We start from the raw sequence: 19632 nt of genomic DNA on the forward strand, positions 1-19632 counted from the left end.
ACAGCTGTACTCCTTACAACTGCTTTATCTATCATGGTAAATTCCTACCAGAGTTTTCTACTATTTTGGCATGCTTACATGAGCTGCTCTAACCAGAACAACATTGAAAGGGACTACTATCTCAGAAAGTTTTTTTAAAAAACCCTTTGGACTTCAGCTGTAGTTCTCTCACATTTTGACTGCTCTCTTCTTTTACAACTGGCCTATGATGCTTCTCCAAATGGAACACACACAGTTCTCTTCAGTATTTTTCCTCATAGAACGAAAAACCAATAGCTTTTGCTTCCCACATACTCAATTCTGTTGAAAGGCATTATGTACAAAGTGCAGTTTACTACTTTTAAGATCCCAAATAGCTAGGGCTTGAATATATTTGGGCTCAGCCCCAGGACTTACGAGGAGGAGGGGACAGGAGGCAGCTGGGACAGCTACCCAGCTGTCCCGATGAACACCCAGGGCCCGAATGTGCCAACAACAGGGGGGGGGAGAAGCTCCCAAACCACAGAGGGTCAGACGGGGCAGGTGGAAGCCAGCTAGCCCCACCCTCCGGTGGGAGGCCAGGGACCAGGCAGGGAGAGTGAGGACCACCAGGAGGGGACCAGACCCGAGGGAGAAGGCACAGGAAGCAGGGACAGTCAGCCAGCAGCAAGCCAGCCAGCAACCTTACTGGCAGTGGAGAAAAGGTAGCACAGGGACACACCCCAACCTGCAGGCAGGCTAGAAGGGATTAGCAAGGATCAGGTGAGGCTGGGAGCAAAGCAAACACAGGTGGGGCTGCCTGAGGCAATCAGCAAAGAAAGCCTAGCAGCCAGCAGAGAAGGCACAGGTATGGCTGCCCAAAGCCAACAACAGAGCAACCCCAGGTGTGGTTGCCTAAGACAGCCGGGGCCATGGCTGGCAAGTAGAGCTGGGAATGGGTGAAGGGATATAAGGGAAGTCCACCCACAGGGTGGGGTGGGTTGAGTAGTAGTGTGGTGGAGTTTAGGTGAGTGAGAAGCTGGGAGGAGGAAGAGTAAGGAAGATGAAGGAGAGGAGGAGTGAGTCTGGAGGCTTTGGAAGGCAAGGAGTAAGGGAAGGCAGCCGGGGCTCCATCAGGTTGAGCAGGCCTACAAGTGGACTGAGAGGGAACAAGGGTGATGTATACTCCCCTCCTTCCACAGAGCGGGATCCTGCACAGTACCTGATGGTCTGCCAGGATCAAGGTCAGGCATGCCAGCGCCTCACATAGCGGCATCCCTGGCAGAATCTGACAATTTGTACTCTGCTCATTCAGGTAGTTGGGAGACAATTTGTACCACCATTCACCGTGTTTAGATCAGAGATGGTGTGAAGCAGATCTTTTTTATTATAGCACCCATTGAATAGACCTTACTTTGAGAGATCAGGTTTGCCCCCTCTGTTTAGATTGTGGAGAACACACACGTGAGCACGCACATACACATACAAATTTAGCTGAAATTATTTAACATAGATTGGAAAGGGGAAAACACTCCACGCTAATTAGGGTATAGCCCCTACAATATGCAAGCACAGATAGAAGATTATTAAACAGAATAAAAGACTGTTGCAGCCTAGTGTTGAAGGGGTGGGGAGGCAAAAGGGGGGGGGAGCGCGGCAACAAACTGAGACCACACACGTGACTGGAGAACATTTCTGGCCATAACTTTATTATAAACAACAGCAGATGAGGAGCATTGGCAGTCATGTGGATTGGATCCCTGTGCATCGGCTGGCCTGCCTGCCAGCCGATGGCCCCTCCCCCCTCAGGCCCGTGCTGAAGGGGGGAACCCAGGAGTGGCATTTGGGGGGGAATCACATGGGTGTACACCCCCGCATGATTCCCCTGCCACCTGGTAGTGAGTACGCCCTGGCAGCCCCCGAGCTGGGCATGCACCTCCGTAACTCACTCCCAAGATTCCTTATGGGAATCCCCTTACCGGGAACCAGGGCAGAGGCCCTGATTCCCCCCAAAAGAGATCCGATGCAATGACCAACCGCAAGGAACAAGTTATGACAAACAAGCAACACAAACCCAAGTACAGAGGGAGCGGAGGGTGGGATTTCACAGCCAGGAACGGAATGCGGCGGGGCTGGGCTGGAGCTGGTTAAATAAGAAACCGCCGGACCAGAGGGAAGACTGCCTCCCCAAGGTCCGGCAGCAGACCCCGCCCCGCCCCCCGCGATTGGCTGGCCGGGGATTTGAATTGATTGGCCGTCGGCTTGCCCCCATGGACGCCAGGCAAGCCGACCCAGAAGCCGCGGTGCCCGCCCCGCCTCCCCACCCTGGCGGCAGCAAACCGAGCGCCCGGTAAGTTGGGCGCTCGCGCTTCTTATATTATAGAAGCAATACATCTGCTGTTCCCTCACAGTCCCATTTAACACCGGTCCAGTAATATTAGAATGTCAGAGGTAACAGAGGAGCTCCAATGACATCAACAACTTCCCACTCCAGCTTATCTGGCTCTGGAAATATAACCATCTATTTGTCTTTCTCGTATGACCACCTTGTTTTAACATTACCAGAGTAGTCAGGAAAAGAGCCATGAAAGAGAAGCAACAAAGCTATTATTTAAATTTAAGAAAAAGGAGCTGTACTACAGTTGAAGTTTTTAAAAAAGAGAATATAAAAAACTTACAAAACCAAATACAGGGACACAATTCATCAGACTGCTATACATCTCTTTCATTTCAAGAAGTCCTGTGTGCAACAATACTTGGTGGAATTTATGAACTTCTTATGAACTTGAAATGGGAAACAGAAATGAAGGAAGTGTAAGATTTAAAGGAAGAGTACATCTTCTGAAATGTTGGTGTCTTCCTGGAGAGAAAAAGAATTTAGTACCTGTGATACCAGAACCTTGCTCTGATCCTTTACCTCTTCAGCAGCAATATGTAAAGCCAAAGCTGTAAATAAGAAGGGAGAAGCATGTTATCCACCTTTTTCTCAAACTATCTCATTTTCGAATCTGAGAAATCTACAACAAAACAAGATTTAATAAACAATATATAAGATACAAAATAGTATCTCTTCAATGCATAGAATGCCTGTGAACAGTTCAACTACTAGACAATTCTGCTGTTTCAATAGTAGTATCATTTTCTGTAGTCTGACAATTTTACCCTCATGCTTCTCCGGACAGAAAACCATTCTTTGATGTGAAGCCAATTTATTTTGGCTTCAAGTCAAAACAAATCCCATAAAAATAACATCTGGCTACTCTAGCACTTTGGTTTACTGAACAATGTGCTAGCACGTAACAGTCATGAATATCTCTTTACCCTTAGGTTAAAAGTTATTATTAGAGAAGGCCTCCCAAGAATTCAGGGTGAAGAGGGGTTCAGGCTCCCATTTCCTGAAACAGTGCCAGGAACTGACATGGGCTCATTTAGACTTGCAAAAAGCTGCTATACATCTGGGCTGTGATTTGTAAACAGCAACACAAGTGCCACTAATGTATCAATGACAATTTGTTTGATCTTGATAATGTGGAAACACATCAGAAACCTGATTTTTAAAAATTATTACCTCATGTACGTAGAAAATAAGTTTATCAACTTGCCAGAATGATACTGTATTTGGCAACTGGAGGTGAGAAGAAATGGTGCATTCTCAGTGACAGAAAACTGCATAAGCTTGGAAATTGCTCAATGAATTGCTAAGGAAGGAATTTGAGCTTCTTTCTTAAGACAAAAAGGAATGCATGCAAGATAGCTAATTGAAGTAAAAGGCTGAAACATTCATGATTTAGGAATTCATGATTTAAAAACATAAAACCAGCTCTTCTAGGTAGGATCATTTAGTCCAGATTCTTGTTTCCAACAGTGGACAGCCAGAAACTCCTACAAAGATTACAAAGAAGGCCTACAGCCCTCCCTACTATGTCCCCCAGCATTTGGTTTTCTAGAGTCATCTTAGCTACTGGTCATCAGGCACATCCAGCAGCAACATATTCTTTATTAACTATGTGCTGTGTGAAATAAGAATTTTTTTCTATTTTAGAACCAATCAATTTCACTATATCACAGAAGAGTGAAAATCTCTACCCATTCTGTCCTTACCTTGCACACTTTTATACATTTTTTAACTAAAAAAGCCCCATGCGCTTTAGCATATTTATGGTACTGCAGCAACTCTCTGGTCATTTTAGTTCCTCTTTCTTGTATCGATTCTGAGTTGTTTTAACCTTAAGTTCTCTACCTCAGCAAGCTGGGGTACTGAAATATTCAACATAGGGTCAGTAGTCTATACGTGTTTAACGTGAACTTATTTAGATGTTAAAATTAATGATGTGGTTAGATCCCACAGACCCGTTTTGCTAGCAAAGGTGCTCTCTTTTGGCTCTTCTGAACATTTTGCATTACAGGAAATCTCTTTCCCCCAGAGGAAAGTACCTCTCCCAGCCAAACGGATCCACAGGACTCTCATTTGAAGGAATGGATGTAACAGCAATGCCAATCTAGAAAAAAACTGCAAAGGGAAAACATTGCTGCAGTTAGTCTTAATTGTAAACAAGCATATAATATCAGTCCTCACAACATCTGCACTGCCCACACATATTAGAAATTAGATTGGCAGCCTTAAATTACTCCATGTTTTTACTTAATATACTTCAGTTTTCCAGCACCTGAGTGAAATTGTAAGTGCCTGCTCTTCTTTTAAACAAATTCTTTAAAATTATAATATTTGAATTTGGACCACAATTAAAAATGTTACTGGTGTCTCACCATAGTATATAAACTTGTAAGAAATACCAACAAATGTCTATTGTTCCTTAAAGTATTCTACATGAAAAAATATCACAAATCACACAATCTCCATTTCACCAGCCATGATTACAAACTCATCACCTATTTGTCAAACAAAAATTCAACATAAAAAATTCACTACCATCCTATGTTAATCTGCATCATTTAAACTTAAGTCTACCTAGCAATTGTTCCACAATGAAGCCACAATTACTACTCATGTCAAAGTCATACCAAATAAAATAAGGAGACGTGTAATTAAAACAGTCCTGTAAACAATGGCTACGCTGCTCCAGAAGCTCTACAAAGTAGATACATAACCTCAGAACAACAAATAGGATCTGTAGGCTTATAAATGGCCTCCTGCATGTCTTTTAAATACAAAATAAATTACTCAGTATATAAAACATATAGCATGTAAAATTGAATAGTATCTCATTTTCATATTTGACAAATTGTGCCTAAGTGGGACAAGAAAACAATTTAGATAATAGAAGCAGAGAAACAAAGCTCAAGAAGTAACTTGGAAAGTCTCCATATCCTGTAAGTTACCAACAAAAATATATTTTATAGCATCTACAACATCTTTCCTTGAAATAATAGTTTAGAATCTAGGCCTAGTATTCTAAATATACTTACCGGAAATTAAGTCCCACTGAAATAACTGGGAATTATTTTTCTGTAAACGTTGTTGAGACTTAGGCTACAAGAATTTTAATTGCATTTTGCTCTCCACAGAAGAAAAACTTTGCATATGCAAACAGCATATTTTTGTTTTCAGATCTGCCATTTCAAGGTCAACTCATAAGTGCTGCTCTAAAGCATTCCTATGTAAAACTTTGTATTAACCTAGAAAATAATACATTACTTGATTAACAGTGCAATCCTGAGCAGGATTCTTAGGATTGCACTGAAATTGTATTATTTTGCAAAACTTCAATAAAAACATGGGATTCACAGTGCTGAGATGTTTGCATGCAAGTGAGAAGCCAGATGAGATGTGAACTGAAATATGCAGCTGAGACTAAAACACTGCTTGTCTCATCATAACTTTTGAATATCTCATGCAGCATACAGTATCTTCAGGTTATAAAATATTAATACACAACCCAGAAACAAATCAGGGATTACAGAGTGAGCCTGAATAAGAGGCCAACTGGTCTATATTCCAAACACTAGGGTAGAAATTCCAGAAGAAATTATTTATAACATCATACCTCTCACAGTCATTTTTGCACTGCTAAAAATATGGGCCCCTATTCCCCTTGTTTCATCTCACATGCTTTTAAATTTTCTTTTAAACCCAGAGTAATTCTCATACTTGCTGCTCCTCCAACAGTTGGGTTCATTTTTTGTCTAAATGATGGTATTATTTTCTCTCTTTGCTTTGCTCGTTTCGGTTCCTTTCCTCATATGGCTCTATACAGTTTCATAGGTATCTCCTTTCAATTTTGCCACACCCAAATAATAATTTATTTTTATTTACTTCATTTATACCCCACCTTTCTATCTAATGAGACCCAAAGCTGCTAATATTATTCTATTCTCTACCATTTTACCCTCACAACAACCCTGCAAGGTAGGTTAGACTGAGGATGTTTGACTGGTGCAAGGTCACCCAGGAAGCTTCCATGGGAGAGCAGAGAGTCACACCTGGGTCTCCCAAATCTTACTCTGCCACTCTAACCACTACACTATACTGGCTGTCATGTAAAGAATGATTAGATCAAAATGATTAGATCAGCCCAACCAAGATCACTTTTCAAATTGAAGAAATGAAACAACCCAAGATGACTTTTCAAATGTTCATCTAAGTAATTAGTACACGGACAAGTAAATTCACAAATACTAACTACTATTGTGTTAATTCCAGATGGGTAACTTATGTTAGTCTGCAGCAGCAAAATAAATCATCAGTGGCACCCTGAAAACTAACAATTTTAATTTCAGCATAAACTTTCATAAACCAGAACTCACTTACATACTGCCATAATAAAGGATCTCATATTTCTACTATCATTTAAACAATAGAGCTTCCTTAACTCAACCATGAATGGTATTATGACTATTGTTAATGTATAAAGACCTTTAATCTTAGTACATACTTCAGAAGTAGGTTGGGGGGGAATCACTTTGAGTCTTGCTCTTCTTACCTCCCTGTTTTTTATGGTAGGTGTATTGTAGATTTTATCGTGCTGACACATTTAGTTGATTTGATCTAGCACAGACCACAGTAGCTATCCTTTCCATATGAGAAACTCTCACCTCTAGCTAAATAGCAGCAGCCGTTTCAATATTACTTCCATAAAAATGAAGCAGAAGGTAAAGGGAAGCTTGTCTTACAGATGTGCTGTATTTTAATCCCTCTCTGTCCTCACTTGTGATGTCTGTTTCCCCAGATAACAGAAATGAAAATCAAAAGAAGAGATCACACTTGCCAATATTCACCGTTTTCCCAATAACTTTATGTCTATGCATTTCCAGTAATAGGGTTTTTTTTCTTTTTCATTTTTATGTTCAAGCTATTTTCAATGCAAGAACTAGGTTGGGGAAAGCCAATAGATTATAGAAAGGGAAATGAAAACTCCTTTTCAATGTTCAGTAAGTAAAAACAATTTTAAAGTGCTATCTTGTGAGTGCCAGCAGAAGGCTATTATGAAACCTTATTTTGCAGTAACAGTGGAAAGCTTCTTTTGAAACTAAAATTTTTAAAAAACTGCTGCCATACCACTATTTTTAAAGCTTTTGACAAACTTTCTATTTTAAGACACTATAAGGATAATATTATGAATACATATGCTGCTTAAGATCACAGCACATTTCCAAGATTGTCTCCCGTTCAAAAACTGACTTTGCCAAGCTTTGAGACTTGTTTAGCCTTAAGCTTAGCAGCACTATGTGCCCTTGGATCATTTTCCCGCATACTTTTTCCCAAGTATGGCATATTGGAATTATTACAGCCCATAAAATCAGATTTTTTCAATTATGGGCTTTCCACAAATGATGCAAAACCAATTATTCAAAAAAGCTTTTTACTCATATAGGAGGACTATATTGTAGGGGGAGCGTCCTCAGATGCTTTGCTAATGCATTAGGGACTTTAGACTTCACCACTATGTTGCTTTATGTACTGCCTGTTGCTTTAAATATGTGCTCCTATGCTTCATGTTGTCTAATATCAGTCCTAAAATTGCTTATGTTCTATTTCAGCATTTCTTCAACTCTGTATTGGATTCTTGTTAATGCTGTCTTTGTAAACTTGTATTTATTTACCCATGGCACTGTTTATGGAAATGTTCTTGATACTGTAGAGTTAAGATTTTTAATATTCCTTTTATTATAATCTTTTATTATAATCTTTTATTATCATCTTTCATACTTTAATATACATATTTTAGAATGAATTAATAGTGCTTGCAAACAGACCCACCCCCCACTTTCTCTCTTTCACTGTTCCATCTTTGCTGAAAGTTGCTTCAGAACAGCATAACTGGCTGAAAATGTTTTTTTTTTTCTGAGTTGCCTAGGGAACTTAGATAAGGCCATTCTTTAGGCTATTGTCTCATGAGAAGGGAGAAATAGATACAAGAAGAGCACATTCACTCCCTATATCTATAACTCTGGATTCTAAAGTTTGGAAGCCAGCAAAAGTGAGAAATTCAAGTCAGCAATAGGGCTTTTTTTCTGGGAAAAGAAGAGGTGGTGGAACTCAGTGGTGGAACTCAGGACCGCACAATGACGTCACTTTGGGCCAGCTGGAACAAGGGGGGAGTTTTTTAAAGTTTAAATCGCCCTCAGTGAAAATAGTCACATGGCCGGTGGCCCCGCCCCCTGATCTCCAGACAGAGGGGAGCTTAAATTTATTATTTATTTTATTATTTATTTTATTTTATCGTATTTATATTCCGCCCTCCCCACAAGCAGGCTCAGGGCGGATAATAACATTAAAACATTTAAAACATTTCATATAAAACATTTAAAAGAACTGTACAAAAATATTAAAAAATAGCAGCACTCTTTTTCTTGATGGCGGCAATACCGTTAATTACAAATAGTGAAACAGTGCAGTTGAACATAGCAGCAGCTTAAGAACAGTGGTGGGCAGCTCTCATAAGGAGGGGAGATGTTGTATCCTCCAGCCAGGGGAGGCCCAGCCTCAACCATAAGCCTGGCAGAACAACTCTGTCTTACAGGCCCGGCAGAAAGATAGTAGATCCTGCCGGGCCCTGGTATCGGTAGACAGAGCGTTCCACCTGGTAGGAGCCAGGACTGAGAAAGCTCTGGCTCTAGTCGAGGACAGGCAGGCCTCCTTGGAGCCAGGGACTGATAACAATTTCTTTTCTCCTGATCAGAGGGTTCTCTGGGGAATATATGGGGAGAGACGGTCCCTCAGGTACACTGGCCCCACCGCCACCTGCTCAATCACCTTTCCCAGAAATGGGAGGTTTGAGACTGGGCGATAATTGACCAGGTCAGTGGGGTCCAGTGATGGTCTCTTCAGGAGCGGTCTCAGCACGGCTTCCTTTAGTGGCTCAGGAAAAACCCGTGCCCAAGGATGTGTTAACAACGGCCTCCAACGAGGACCGCAGACCATCGGCACTGGCCTTTACCAGCCACGATGGGCATGGGTCCAGGGGGCACGTGGTAGGCCTAACTGATTGCAGGGTCCTGTCAATCTCTTTCCCAGAAAGTGGACTAAACTGATCAAATATTGACCCTAAAGACGGCCAAGGGGTCTCTAGTTCCTTCACTGTATCAACTGTGGCTGGCAGGCAGGTCACGGCGGAGAGACAAAATTTTTTCAGCAAAAAAGCTCCCAAAAGCCTCACAGCTGATGTCCGAATTCTGAATCTGGCGGCCTCCCCCTGGGAGGGAGACTAGTGACCGAACCACATTGAACAATTTTGCTGGGCATGAGCTAGCTGATGCGATGGAGGCTGTATAAAACTCCTTCTTCACAGCCTTCACTGCCATCTCATAGGCTTTCATAAACTTCCTATAGGATGATCTTGCCTCTTCGTCGCGAGATCGCCGCCACACTCGCTCAAGCCGTCTTAGCTCCTGCTTCTTTTCTCGAAGCTCCTCTGTATACCAGGAAGCCTGTCTTACACGGAGGCAAAGAGGGCGACGGGGAGCGATTTCATCAATGGCTTCGGAGAGCCGGCATTGCCAGTCCTCCACCAGCTCATCTAACGAACCGCCGTCAAGCATAGGATCCCGCAGAGCATTCTGGAAACCAATTGGATCCGTAAGTCTCCGCGGGTGAGACTTATGCCCTCTGCGCCAGTGGTGCACTAGTGTTTGGCCCCAAACTGGCTCCCAGTGCAGCTCACAGAAATAGTAAACAAACCTAAAATATGGAAAGGATCCTAGAATTGACAGAAGGTCCATCCATCAAAAGAAATGGCACTGACAATGACAATTAAGCCAGTTTACTAGTTCAAAGCCCTTCTAGAACAAAAAAAAAAGTCTTTAATTTTTTCCAGAGAACCTGTAAAGACACCACCAACCTCACCTCTTGAGGGTTACTGATATAGACATGTTGTAGCAATCTCAGGGTATATTCAGAGCAATAAATTCTACCTCATCTAGCACAGAACACTAGTGTTATCATTAGTCTGCAGGGTTGTGCTGGGATGTGAAGAGACTCTGTCTCTCTCTGCTAAAAAAATCCTGCTTGAACAGACTTCTAAAAAGAATTCTCCTGTTGATAATCCCTCATTCCTCTCTAAAAGTTGTGATGTGACTCTCAAACTGCTGGCAAATGAATCAAGGAGAAACTACTAATCTAGTAAACATTCCCCAGTTGATCAATACTGTCCGCATGAACTTGCTGGGGATCTTTTAAAACAAAGTCTGCTATAATATACTTCAAATTTAGCATGGATAACTGTAAGATAATTTTTTTTAAATGACAGGGCTCATTAGCCCCCCCCCCCAAAAGGAGGAGAGTCATTAGGCATATGGTATACTTCTGATATTCCAAAAGAGAGATTTTTAGAAACGCAAGTGTACGCAAGTGTCCAGAGACCTCCACAGTTGTAATCAAATCAACGCAAACAGGAAAACGAATTTTACCCATCTTCTTGGATCACACTGAAAGAGAGGTTGCTGAAAGAACATTACAGAGGAGTTTGCAACTTATTATCTTATTGCAATTTATTATCTGCCTAACCTTTGAGTGGCCAATCTCATACTATGGCAATACAGCAGCACATCTTAAAACTGTAGCAATGGCCCTCACCCCATGAGAAGCAAAATACAGAGTTCCAACACACCCCTGCTATATATGATGCACCAAGAAAGAATTGTTCAAGTGTACATTTATTTATTCAGTGTAAGAAAGAGACACAAACCACGGGGTAACTGTGGCATTTTCCATGTGTATTTAGCAATGGGCTATAATATGATCAGAATGGCTACCCCAGTACTTTCCCTCCCCTTTTTTAAAAAAAAGGTGCCAATACTCATGATTTTCACTGCCTTGGGGGCCTGAGCCAAAAGAGGTGCCAGTACTGTGTACAGGAACGAAAAGCCCTGGGTAACCCTGTACTAAAGTATGACAAAAACTCTTCACTGCCTGGTGTCCCCACTTGGAAATGCCCTTGCTCTAGCTGTAAATTTAGTGCTACCACATTGGCAGTGATAGCCCAAAGCCCACATGCCTGGGAGTAAACCCCACTGAATAAAATAAGACTGACTTTCCAAGCAAAATGCTTATGATTCCTTCCTTTGAGGAAGTTGCTGTCTGAATGAACTTGTTAGCTTAATAAATGATGTATGTGATTTATTGATGAATCATGTATGATTGTACAATAATTATTTGAAAATTATTAGTTGCCTTTTACAAGCTGTTAAGGACAGTTTTTCAAACAATACCATACAACACAAAAGAAACAGAGGTGCCTTAAAAGCCGGACATCATTTTTAAAGCCTACTGAAACAAAAGTTTAATTGCCACCTGAAACAGTCCATGGCTCTCCTTAAGGAGAATGTTTCATAACTGCAGTACCACTACTGAGAATGTTTCACCACCAGCGTTTCTCCCTGATATTGGCTATCTGTATGAGACCCCACAATGGCAGCCAAATGGCAGCCACTTAAAAAAAAGACTTTGAGCTCTGCATGTCTTCCTCCCTCGTTTTTCTTCTAGGACATGGAAAGTTACTTCTTGGACATGGGACGTTACTTCTCCTTGGACATGGGACGTTACTTCTTCCCTACATTTGAGGAGCCTTTCCTGGCAAAATTTGAGAACACTTTGCAATAGAGAATTTCTTAATTTGCCTAAAATTTCCATCCTCACAATAAATCAGGCTAATTGGGATTGTATTGTACTTGTCCCAGATTTTTCATTTCTTTAACAGTTACCCATAACTGGTATTTTGATCATACAACAGCAATCACCAGAGATCACATGGTATTTATCATTTAACAAGAGCCCCCAGTCCCACCTGCCTGTCCAGTATTATATTTCTTTTCTAATCTACACTGGCAGAACCTCAAACCTATTAGTTAATACATTTTCACGATTTACTACTTCCATATTGCTATTACTCAGATGCTCAGGATCTTTGATACAGTGGCAGCTAGAAGCGGTAAAGCAGCAAAATAAATCAGTCAGGTTTTTTACAGTGATTTTTTCACACCAACTCTCTTGACTGCTGCTGCAGCGTAACAGCAACAGCCTGTGACTTCGCTGAGCAAGAATTGTTAGCTTTATAACTGTGTTGCGAGAATTAAATTCCATAAACCGAAATATTATGTCATGATATTCTCATACATTAAATGCCACAGATTAACAATATAGTGAATCTCTCTGTTTATAACCTACCTTGGAAAGAAATAATCAATATATGTCATATTTTAATACTATCATTTTCACATCTTCACTTAGAAGCAACTCTGATGCTCCTGAAGCAGGCACACAATTTTGATTTTGATCTCTGCAAATGCCAGTGCTTTCAGCCCAGTGACTTTAAACCACAAATGCGCTTTTCTCGGGCCAATTATAGCTCTGTCCCCTTTCCTGCAGGACTTATAGCAAGCTTGTGTACTACAGCAACTAATACACACGGTTTCATTCCTCAATCTAACATTAGAATATAATACGGGGGGGGGGGAGCAGAAAAAGACCAGTAAGAGCTACATGCTCACCATATATTTGATATGACATTGTCAACACTAACAGAGGTTGTAATTTTTCCTCCTGCAATAAACGCAGGCTACAAATTTTGCCCTTAAAAGTGAAATCTGAAATCTGTTTAACATAGAGTACATCAATTCATGATAGGAATAGGAAGCAAGCCTTTTGACAGTTTGAATCTACAGTTGAAAACTAACTACACCCCTTCTACAAACATTTTCAGTGGTGAATATGTCAGATGAGGTTCTCTGAAGGTTATGGGGGGAGGTCAAAACCCAACAGCGGACAGAATTCAAGTATTATTACTCTTCTTTATAAATACCCCAAACACAACTTGGCAAGACCGGTACTTCAACAAACAGACACACATTGCCCTGCACATCTGGAGGTTCTCCTCTTTATTTCTCATTTCTCCACCAACAGCTCTTAGGCAGCTGGCATAACTTTTAAATGCCCCACACAGGAACTGTTGACCCAGACCCCTAGAGGCATGCATATTCTTAATTATCACCAAACCCAGATTACTGATTCCTTTTATGGCACAATGCCATGCTCAGAATCAGAAAAGGGGGGCTCTTCCCAGTCCTGATATGCCAAGAGGGGTGGGCTGTGGTTCTGAAAGCAGCTGATCCATCTGGAAGAACTTGACTTTTACTCTGGGACTGCTCATTGTGGGGCAAAAGGGTTGATTTCCTATCATGTGGCATCTGCATGAGCAAGAAGAACGTGTTGCAGAGACACAGTGACCCCAACCATGGGGCATTCAAGACGGGAGCGGAACAGAGAGAGTCTGCAACTGCCTTCCTCTGCATAGCCATCCCAGTCTTCTTTGGCAGTCTCGCATCTTGATAACAAGTTCTGACGAGCTTGGATTCCTTGGGCTGTTACACGAATACCGTCCCCCATTTTTAAAAAAAACCTCTGGAAGGTCTATAGGAGGGGAGCTAAGCCATTCTGTTGCAGCTATAACGAGAGCCAAGTGGCACCCAGTTAGGTGACAACTAAGATCCGGGTCCAAAAGCACCTTAAAGACTAGATCTCCAAGGTATGAGCTTTAGAGAGTCAAAGCTCCCAGACTGACGAAGAAAGGTCTGATTCTGGAAAGCTCTTATCCCAGTTGGTGTTTAAAGTGCGACTGGACCCGGATCTCGCTCTTCGACCAACACGGCTACTCAGCTACAACTAGGTCAGAACAGAAGCTTTCACGGACCGCCGGCACCAGCTCGCTTCACGAAGCGCGCCTCGGCCCACGAAAGCGGCCGCCCTTTAAGCCCCCGACCCTTCCCCCCTCTTTCAGAAAGAGCCGCGACTCTCGCCTGGGCGCGCAACAACTTTTCGGTTCTCCCACCTACAATTCGGCTTCAGAAAACGAGAGTTAAGCCCTGAAGCGGAAAAGACCGGTGGCCGCAGTCGCCCACTTTTCGGCCAAGGGGAGGCGACTTCCTCCGTTCTTTCGCCAGCCCATCCCATCAACAAACTTCGAGGAAGGGGGAAGCTGCCTCCGCATCCGCTTCCCCTCACGGGCAGGCAGAGGACAGCCTGGCGGCGGCGGCGGATGCGGCTGAACCCCGCTTTATTTACATTTCTTAGCCGCCCGGCGAGGAGGGGACGGTGGCGAGACTCCCTTTCTCCTCTCCGGCACGACAAAATGTCCACCCCCCTTTCGGCTACTCACCCCGGGTGAAGAGCGACAAGAGGAGGCAAGCGGCTACGGCGAGAGACGTTAAGGGGCAGCTGCGCTCCTCTTCCCGCGGCATTTTGGCAGCACCGCCGCTGCGAGGAGGAGAAGAGTCGGCTTGTCCTGGCCGCTCTCCCGCCTCTGCTGCAGGAGCACCGCCGACTCCCGAGCGGCCTCAGGAGGGCATCGCCGCCCAGCAGCACCAGGCGCCGGGAAGCCTGAGAGGAAGCGAGAAATAGCGAGGCGGGGGCAATGGCGCCATCTAGCGGAAGAAAGAGCCGCTCGCTTCTTTTCTCTTGCCCGGAGCTGCCTCACGCCCCAATTCCTCTCTCAAGCCGCCTGAGGCTTCCTTACCTGCCCCGTCCATTCAGCTGCTGCTGTTTCAAGCACTATTGGTTTTAGTGACACAATTGTTATTCCGGCGTAACTAAACCTCAATTACATAGAAATGATAACAACCCCCCGCCCTTCAATTCACAACACGTCCGTAAATATATATATTGAAAAGTGAGAAAAATGCATCTGTACATTGAATATAACATAAGAGGAAAGTGAATTAAAGAGTGTTTATTCTAATCCAGAGGAGAGAGGGTTACTTGTAAATTGGGTGGCTTACAATTTTTAAGGCCTAGAAACCAAAGTATTTAAGTAGAGCTACAAAATTCCATGAAATATTTAAAAATAAAATAACCTACAACCCTACACCCTTTTTCAATCTTCAATGAGTTCCACATTTCACGTTGTTCCATCTAACTCGAAATATATATCCACTTGTCCCACACCATATGTATGTTATCCCTTAAATACCTATCAAACTTCCAGTCAGAGTAGTAAGGATTCTGAACAACACTGGATAGATGGAGTGGCTGAAAATAGTATTCTAAATTAATCCAGAGTATGACAGAACAGTTAAAAGGATAGATTATTAATCCATTTTAAATTAGTCTGTTTTATATTTCTTGTCAGCATGCTTAGAAGAAATAAACTTTTTTTTAAAAAAAACACAGATTTTGGCCACAGGTCAATAGACATAAGCACTCTTAGGGCCAAATGGGTAGCTCGGCTTCAGGAAGACATTTTACTGAGGTCTTTACAAATCTGCTTGCTAAGGACAAGCTTCTTTGCTAGGACATCTTTCTCTGCTCAGAACTCTACAAGACCCAGACAACTTTACTTTTTTGTGTATAATGTGTAAGTTCATTAGTTTCTGCACTTAAGTGGTATAGAAAGGAAACCTTCAGAATCTTAAATTTTTAAGATGAAATAAGATTTTAAATATTCATAAATTGGAGTTGTTATGTCACCCAAGAAAAATCATGCACAACTATGTTCAACGCAGCACTGACACCACTGAAGGATATCTTTCTAGATCACTTATTGGAAGCAGAAGGCATTGGTCAAGAACCTCAGCACCTTCCTTATATTTATTATTATTTTCATTTATAGTCTACTTTTCTATCCATTTCCATTCCTCACTGCCCTGTCATGGGGCTCAGCGATAGGGAGGACTCCTCCAGAAGGGAGGAGCCTCATGTTGCCAAGCCCTGATGCAGCAGAAGCCGGCAATCAGGAAGAGCAGCTGCCAGGTGATCAGAGTCCACAGCTAACAGCTGAAGCACAGCCATGACACCTCCAGCCTGAACACCACAGGTGAAGCTCAGCGAAGGGCTTCCAACCCTCCAGCTTCACCCAGAGAGCATCATAGGCAAAGGCAACGTATGGAGCTGCAGGAAAGATGGCACAGTGCTCACCTCCTGGGCTGATGCCAGATGCTTGGGGATAGCGACAATGAGTAGCATCAGGATAGCTCCCAAGCAGCTGGCTGTAAACAGAGCATGGCTATAAAGACCCACCAAAGAGACCTGTTAGGTATGGAAGCAATGTGTTGGATTCTTACTACTGCTGTAACCATGCCTTTGAACCTTGCCTTGCTTCTGTAGCTTTTGGACTATGCCCTATCTCTGCCTGCATCTAGCTCTGAACTTACCGGTAACTGACAGACCTCCTGACTTGGCTTTTAGACTTTAGACTCACCCTTGGCTTTGGACCTGTGTTCTGACCTTGGAACAGACTTTGACCTTTTTGCTTGGACTGGCCCAGCCCATGACATGCCCTCTGGTTGTGATCCCATACAGACCGGAGAGGTGAAGTTGACAGAGCCTTCAGAGGAAGCGAAGATTAATTTAACAAACTCTCTGAGGAGTGATCTCTGCAGGCTCTGTCATTTTAAACTATGCTTCTTGGCTAGCATTACATTTGACCTATTCATGCTGAGGCATCTCCTGTAGAGAAACTTCAGAGAGTTCTTATGGGGGAAGGGGAAACTATGCATGCCACCAATAGCTTCTAGTAGGAAAGAGGATAAAAATGAGATTATGACTAAAATCCATGTTAATTATTGTATTCATAGTCAGGAAGATAGTTATCCCACATTAATTAATTCCTAAGAATGTTTGATATATACATACTATACTATTCAGGATGTTCTGCTACAAGTTTTCTAAACACAACAAATATTTTAAGAAGCATGAGAGTGTTAATAATCTTCAGATTATCCAGCTCTCTGGAATATATTATTTAAATTCTGACAAAGAAAACCAATTTACTGATATTAAATGCTATTGTAATTTCACCAAGTTGAGAAAACAAAGACAAACCAAAGACTAAATACATGAGCAGTGTGATGCTTTAGAAAACTACTTCAGTAGGGCTAATAAAACTACAACAGATGGTTTTGCCCTTTGAAACAACAAATGTGTTACATTTTTATGCTGATTTATTGCACTTTTATGCTATTAAGGTTAAGGATTATACATGAGTTTTTATTAAACCAATTTTCTTTAACATGCAGTGTCCTTTAGCTATGCCTTTAATGGAAAGGAAATTATTTATTGCTGTAGTTTCACAAATACAACATCCTACATAAATTGTATTTTATGTTTGATTAACATATGAACTTTTTTATGGCTACGATCAGTATGGATCCCTCACCTTCATTTGTGTAACCTTTCAGGCCATTTCTTTCTCATGTATTCCTCCCCACAGAAATGGCAACCCATTAACTGACAAGCAATAGCTTTAAAAAAAGAGAGAATGTTATAATATTAAATGAAAGCCCATATTCAGCAATGCAATAAAAAAAATCAATCAAAATTTACATGACTAAGTACTGCATTAGTGACTTTAAAGACACATTTTTACGACTTACTAATTTCTACCATTCCACTGGAAACATGGTCTTGATAATAAAATATTCGAGAACAATACTAGCCCTGTTCGTACAATATATGGACAGAAATAAACACAGAGAAGGGGAACAAAGATCATCATGACCTCCATGCCAAAGTCTGTAAGGCTTTAATGCTCACATAAACATTCTAACTTGCCAATACCGTTAAGTGGGACTTACTTCTAAGTAAACATGATTGGGATTCAGCTATTCAATCTCTCCCACTGAAATCAATGGTTTGCAACAATGGCTGTATCATCATGACTATATATGAGGATTTCAGGCCGGTTCACAGAAATGCTACATCACATCATTTGAACTCAACATGTAAGTATTTTTCATCATTCCATTGGTGTCAGTGATTTGCAAAACACCATATTCAAGTACTGTTTTAGTTATCAGAAATATATTCTGCTGTTTTAACTTTAGCAGCAACTCCAAGAAAATACTATTCTTCATCCTCGATATTAAATATGTTCCCCAGATTGCTTTTATGTCATATCAGTCCTCTAGCAATCCATCCAAAAAGATATTGTGGTAATGATTTACTGTACATTTTTCTGAAATACAACATTGTGACTAAGAACATAAGAACATAAGCAAAGCCATGTTGGATCAGGCCAGTGGCCCATCCAGTCCAACATTCTGTCACACACAGTGGCTAGAAATCCAGTGCCATCTAAAGGACTGTCAGTGAGGCCAGGACACCAGAAGCCCTCCCACTGCCTTCCTTCCAGCACCAAGACAACAGAGCACCACCTCCCCACAAAGAGAATACCATCTATCTCCTGTGGCTAATAGCCACTGATGGACCTCTGCTCCATATATTTGTCCAGTCCCCTCTTGAAGCTGGCAATGCTTGTAGCTGCCACCACCTCCTGTGGCAACGAATTCCATGTGTTTATCACCCTTTGTGTAAAGTAGTATTTTCTTCTATCTGTTCTAACCCGACTGCTCAATAATTTCATAGAGTGCCCACAAGTTCTTGTATTGTGAGAAAGGGAGAAAAACACATCTTTCTCTACCTTCTCTAACCCGTGCATTATCTTGTAAACCTCTATCATGTCTCCCCTCAGTCGTCTTTTCTCCAGGCTAAAGAGCCCCAAGCGCCTCAATCTTTCCTCATAGGGAAAGTGTTCCAACCCTTTAATCATTTTAGTTGCCCTTCTCTGTACTTTTTCCAGTGCTATGATATCTTTTTTAAGGTGTGGCGACCAGAACTGTACACAGTACTCCAAATGAGGCCTCACCATCGATTTATACAGAGGCATTATGATACCGGCTGATTTGTTTTCAATCCCTTTCCTAATAACCCCTAGCATAGCATTAGCTTTTTTTATGGCAGTCGCACACTGTGCTGACGTTTTTAGTGAGTTATCTATCATGACTCCAAGATCTCTCTCTTGGTCAGTCTCCGCCAGTTCAGACCCCATCAACTTGTATTTATATTTTGGATTTTTGGTTCCAATGTGCATTACTTTGCACTTGGCTACATTGAACCTCATTTGCCACATGGATGCCCACTCTTCTAGCCTCGACAGATCCCTTTGGAGTGCCTCACAATCCTCTCTGGCTTTCACCACCCTGAACAATTTCGTGTCATCTGCAAATTTGGCCACTTCACTGCTTAATCCCAATTCCAAATCATTAATAAACAAGTTAAAAAGCATTGGACCCAATACCGACCCCTGTGGCACCCCACTGCTCACCACCCTCCACTGTGAGAAGTGCCCGTTTATACTCACTCTCTGTTTCCTATTAATTAGCCAGTTTTCGATCCACAAGAGGACTTGGCCCTTTATCCCATAGCTACTGAGCTTACTTAGGAGCCTT

The 19632-nt window shown here is 42.1% G+C and overlaps 1 protein-coding gene across 1 annotated transcript in view; it reads right to left on the bottom strand.

Moving 5' to 3' along the window:
- Positions 1-14748, bottom strand: part of B3GLCT (beta 3-glucosyltransferase) — a 100193-nt gene extending 85445 nt beyond the window's left edge. Inside the window, exons 1-2 of the mRNA XM_054973064.1 lie at positions 14568-14748; positions 2843-2904 (exon numbers count right to left, since the gene is read on the bottom strand). Coding sequence (XP_054829039.1) covers positions 2843-2904; positions 14568-14649 — 144 coding nt within the window. The 5' untranslated portion in view covers positions 14650-14748. The remainder of the gene's footprint in view (positions 1-2842; positions 2905-14567) is intronic.
- Between the last annotated feature and the right edge of the window lie 4884 nt (positions 14749-19632).

Source organism: Eublepharis macularius, chromosome 3 (assembly GCF_028583425.1).
Source record: "Eublepharis macularius isolate TG4126 chromosome 3, MPM_Emac_v1.0, whole genome shotgun sequence".
Lineage (NCBI taxonomy): Eukaryota > Metazoa > Chordata > Lepidosauria > Squamata > Eublepharidae > Eublepharis > Eublepharis macularius.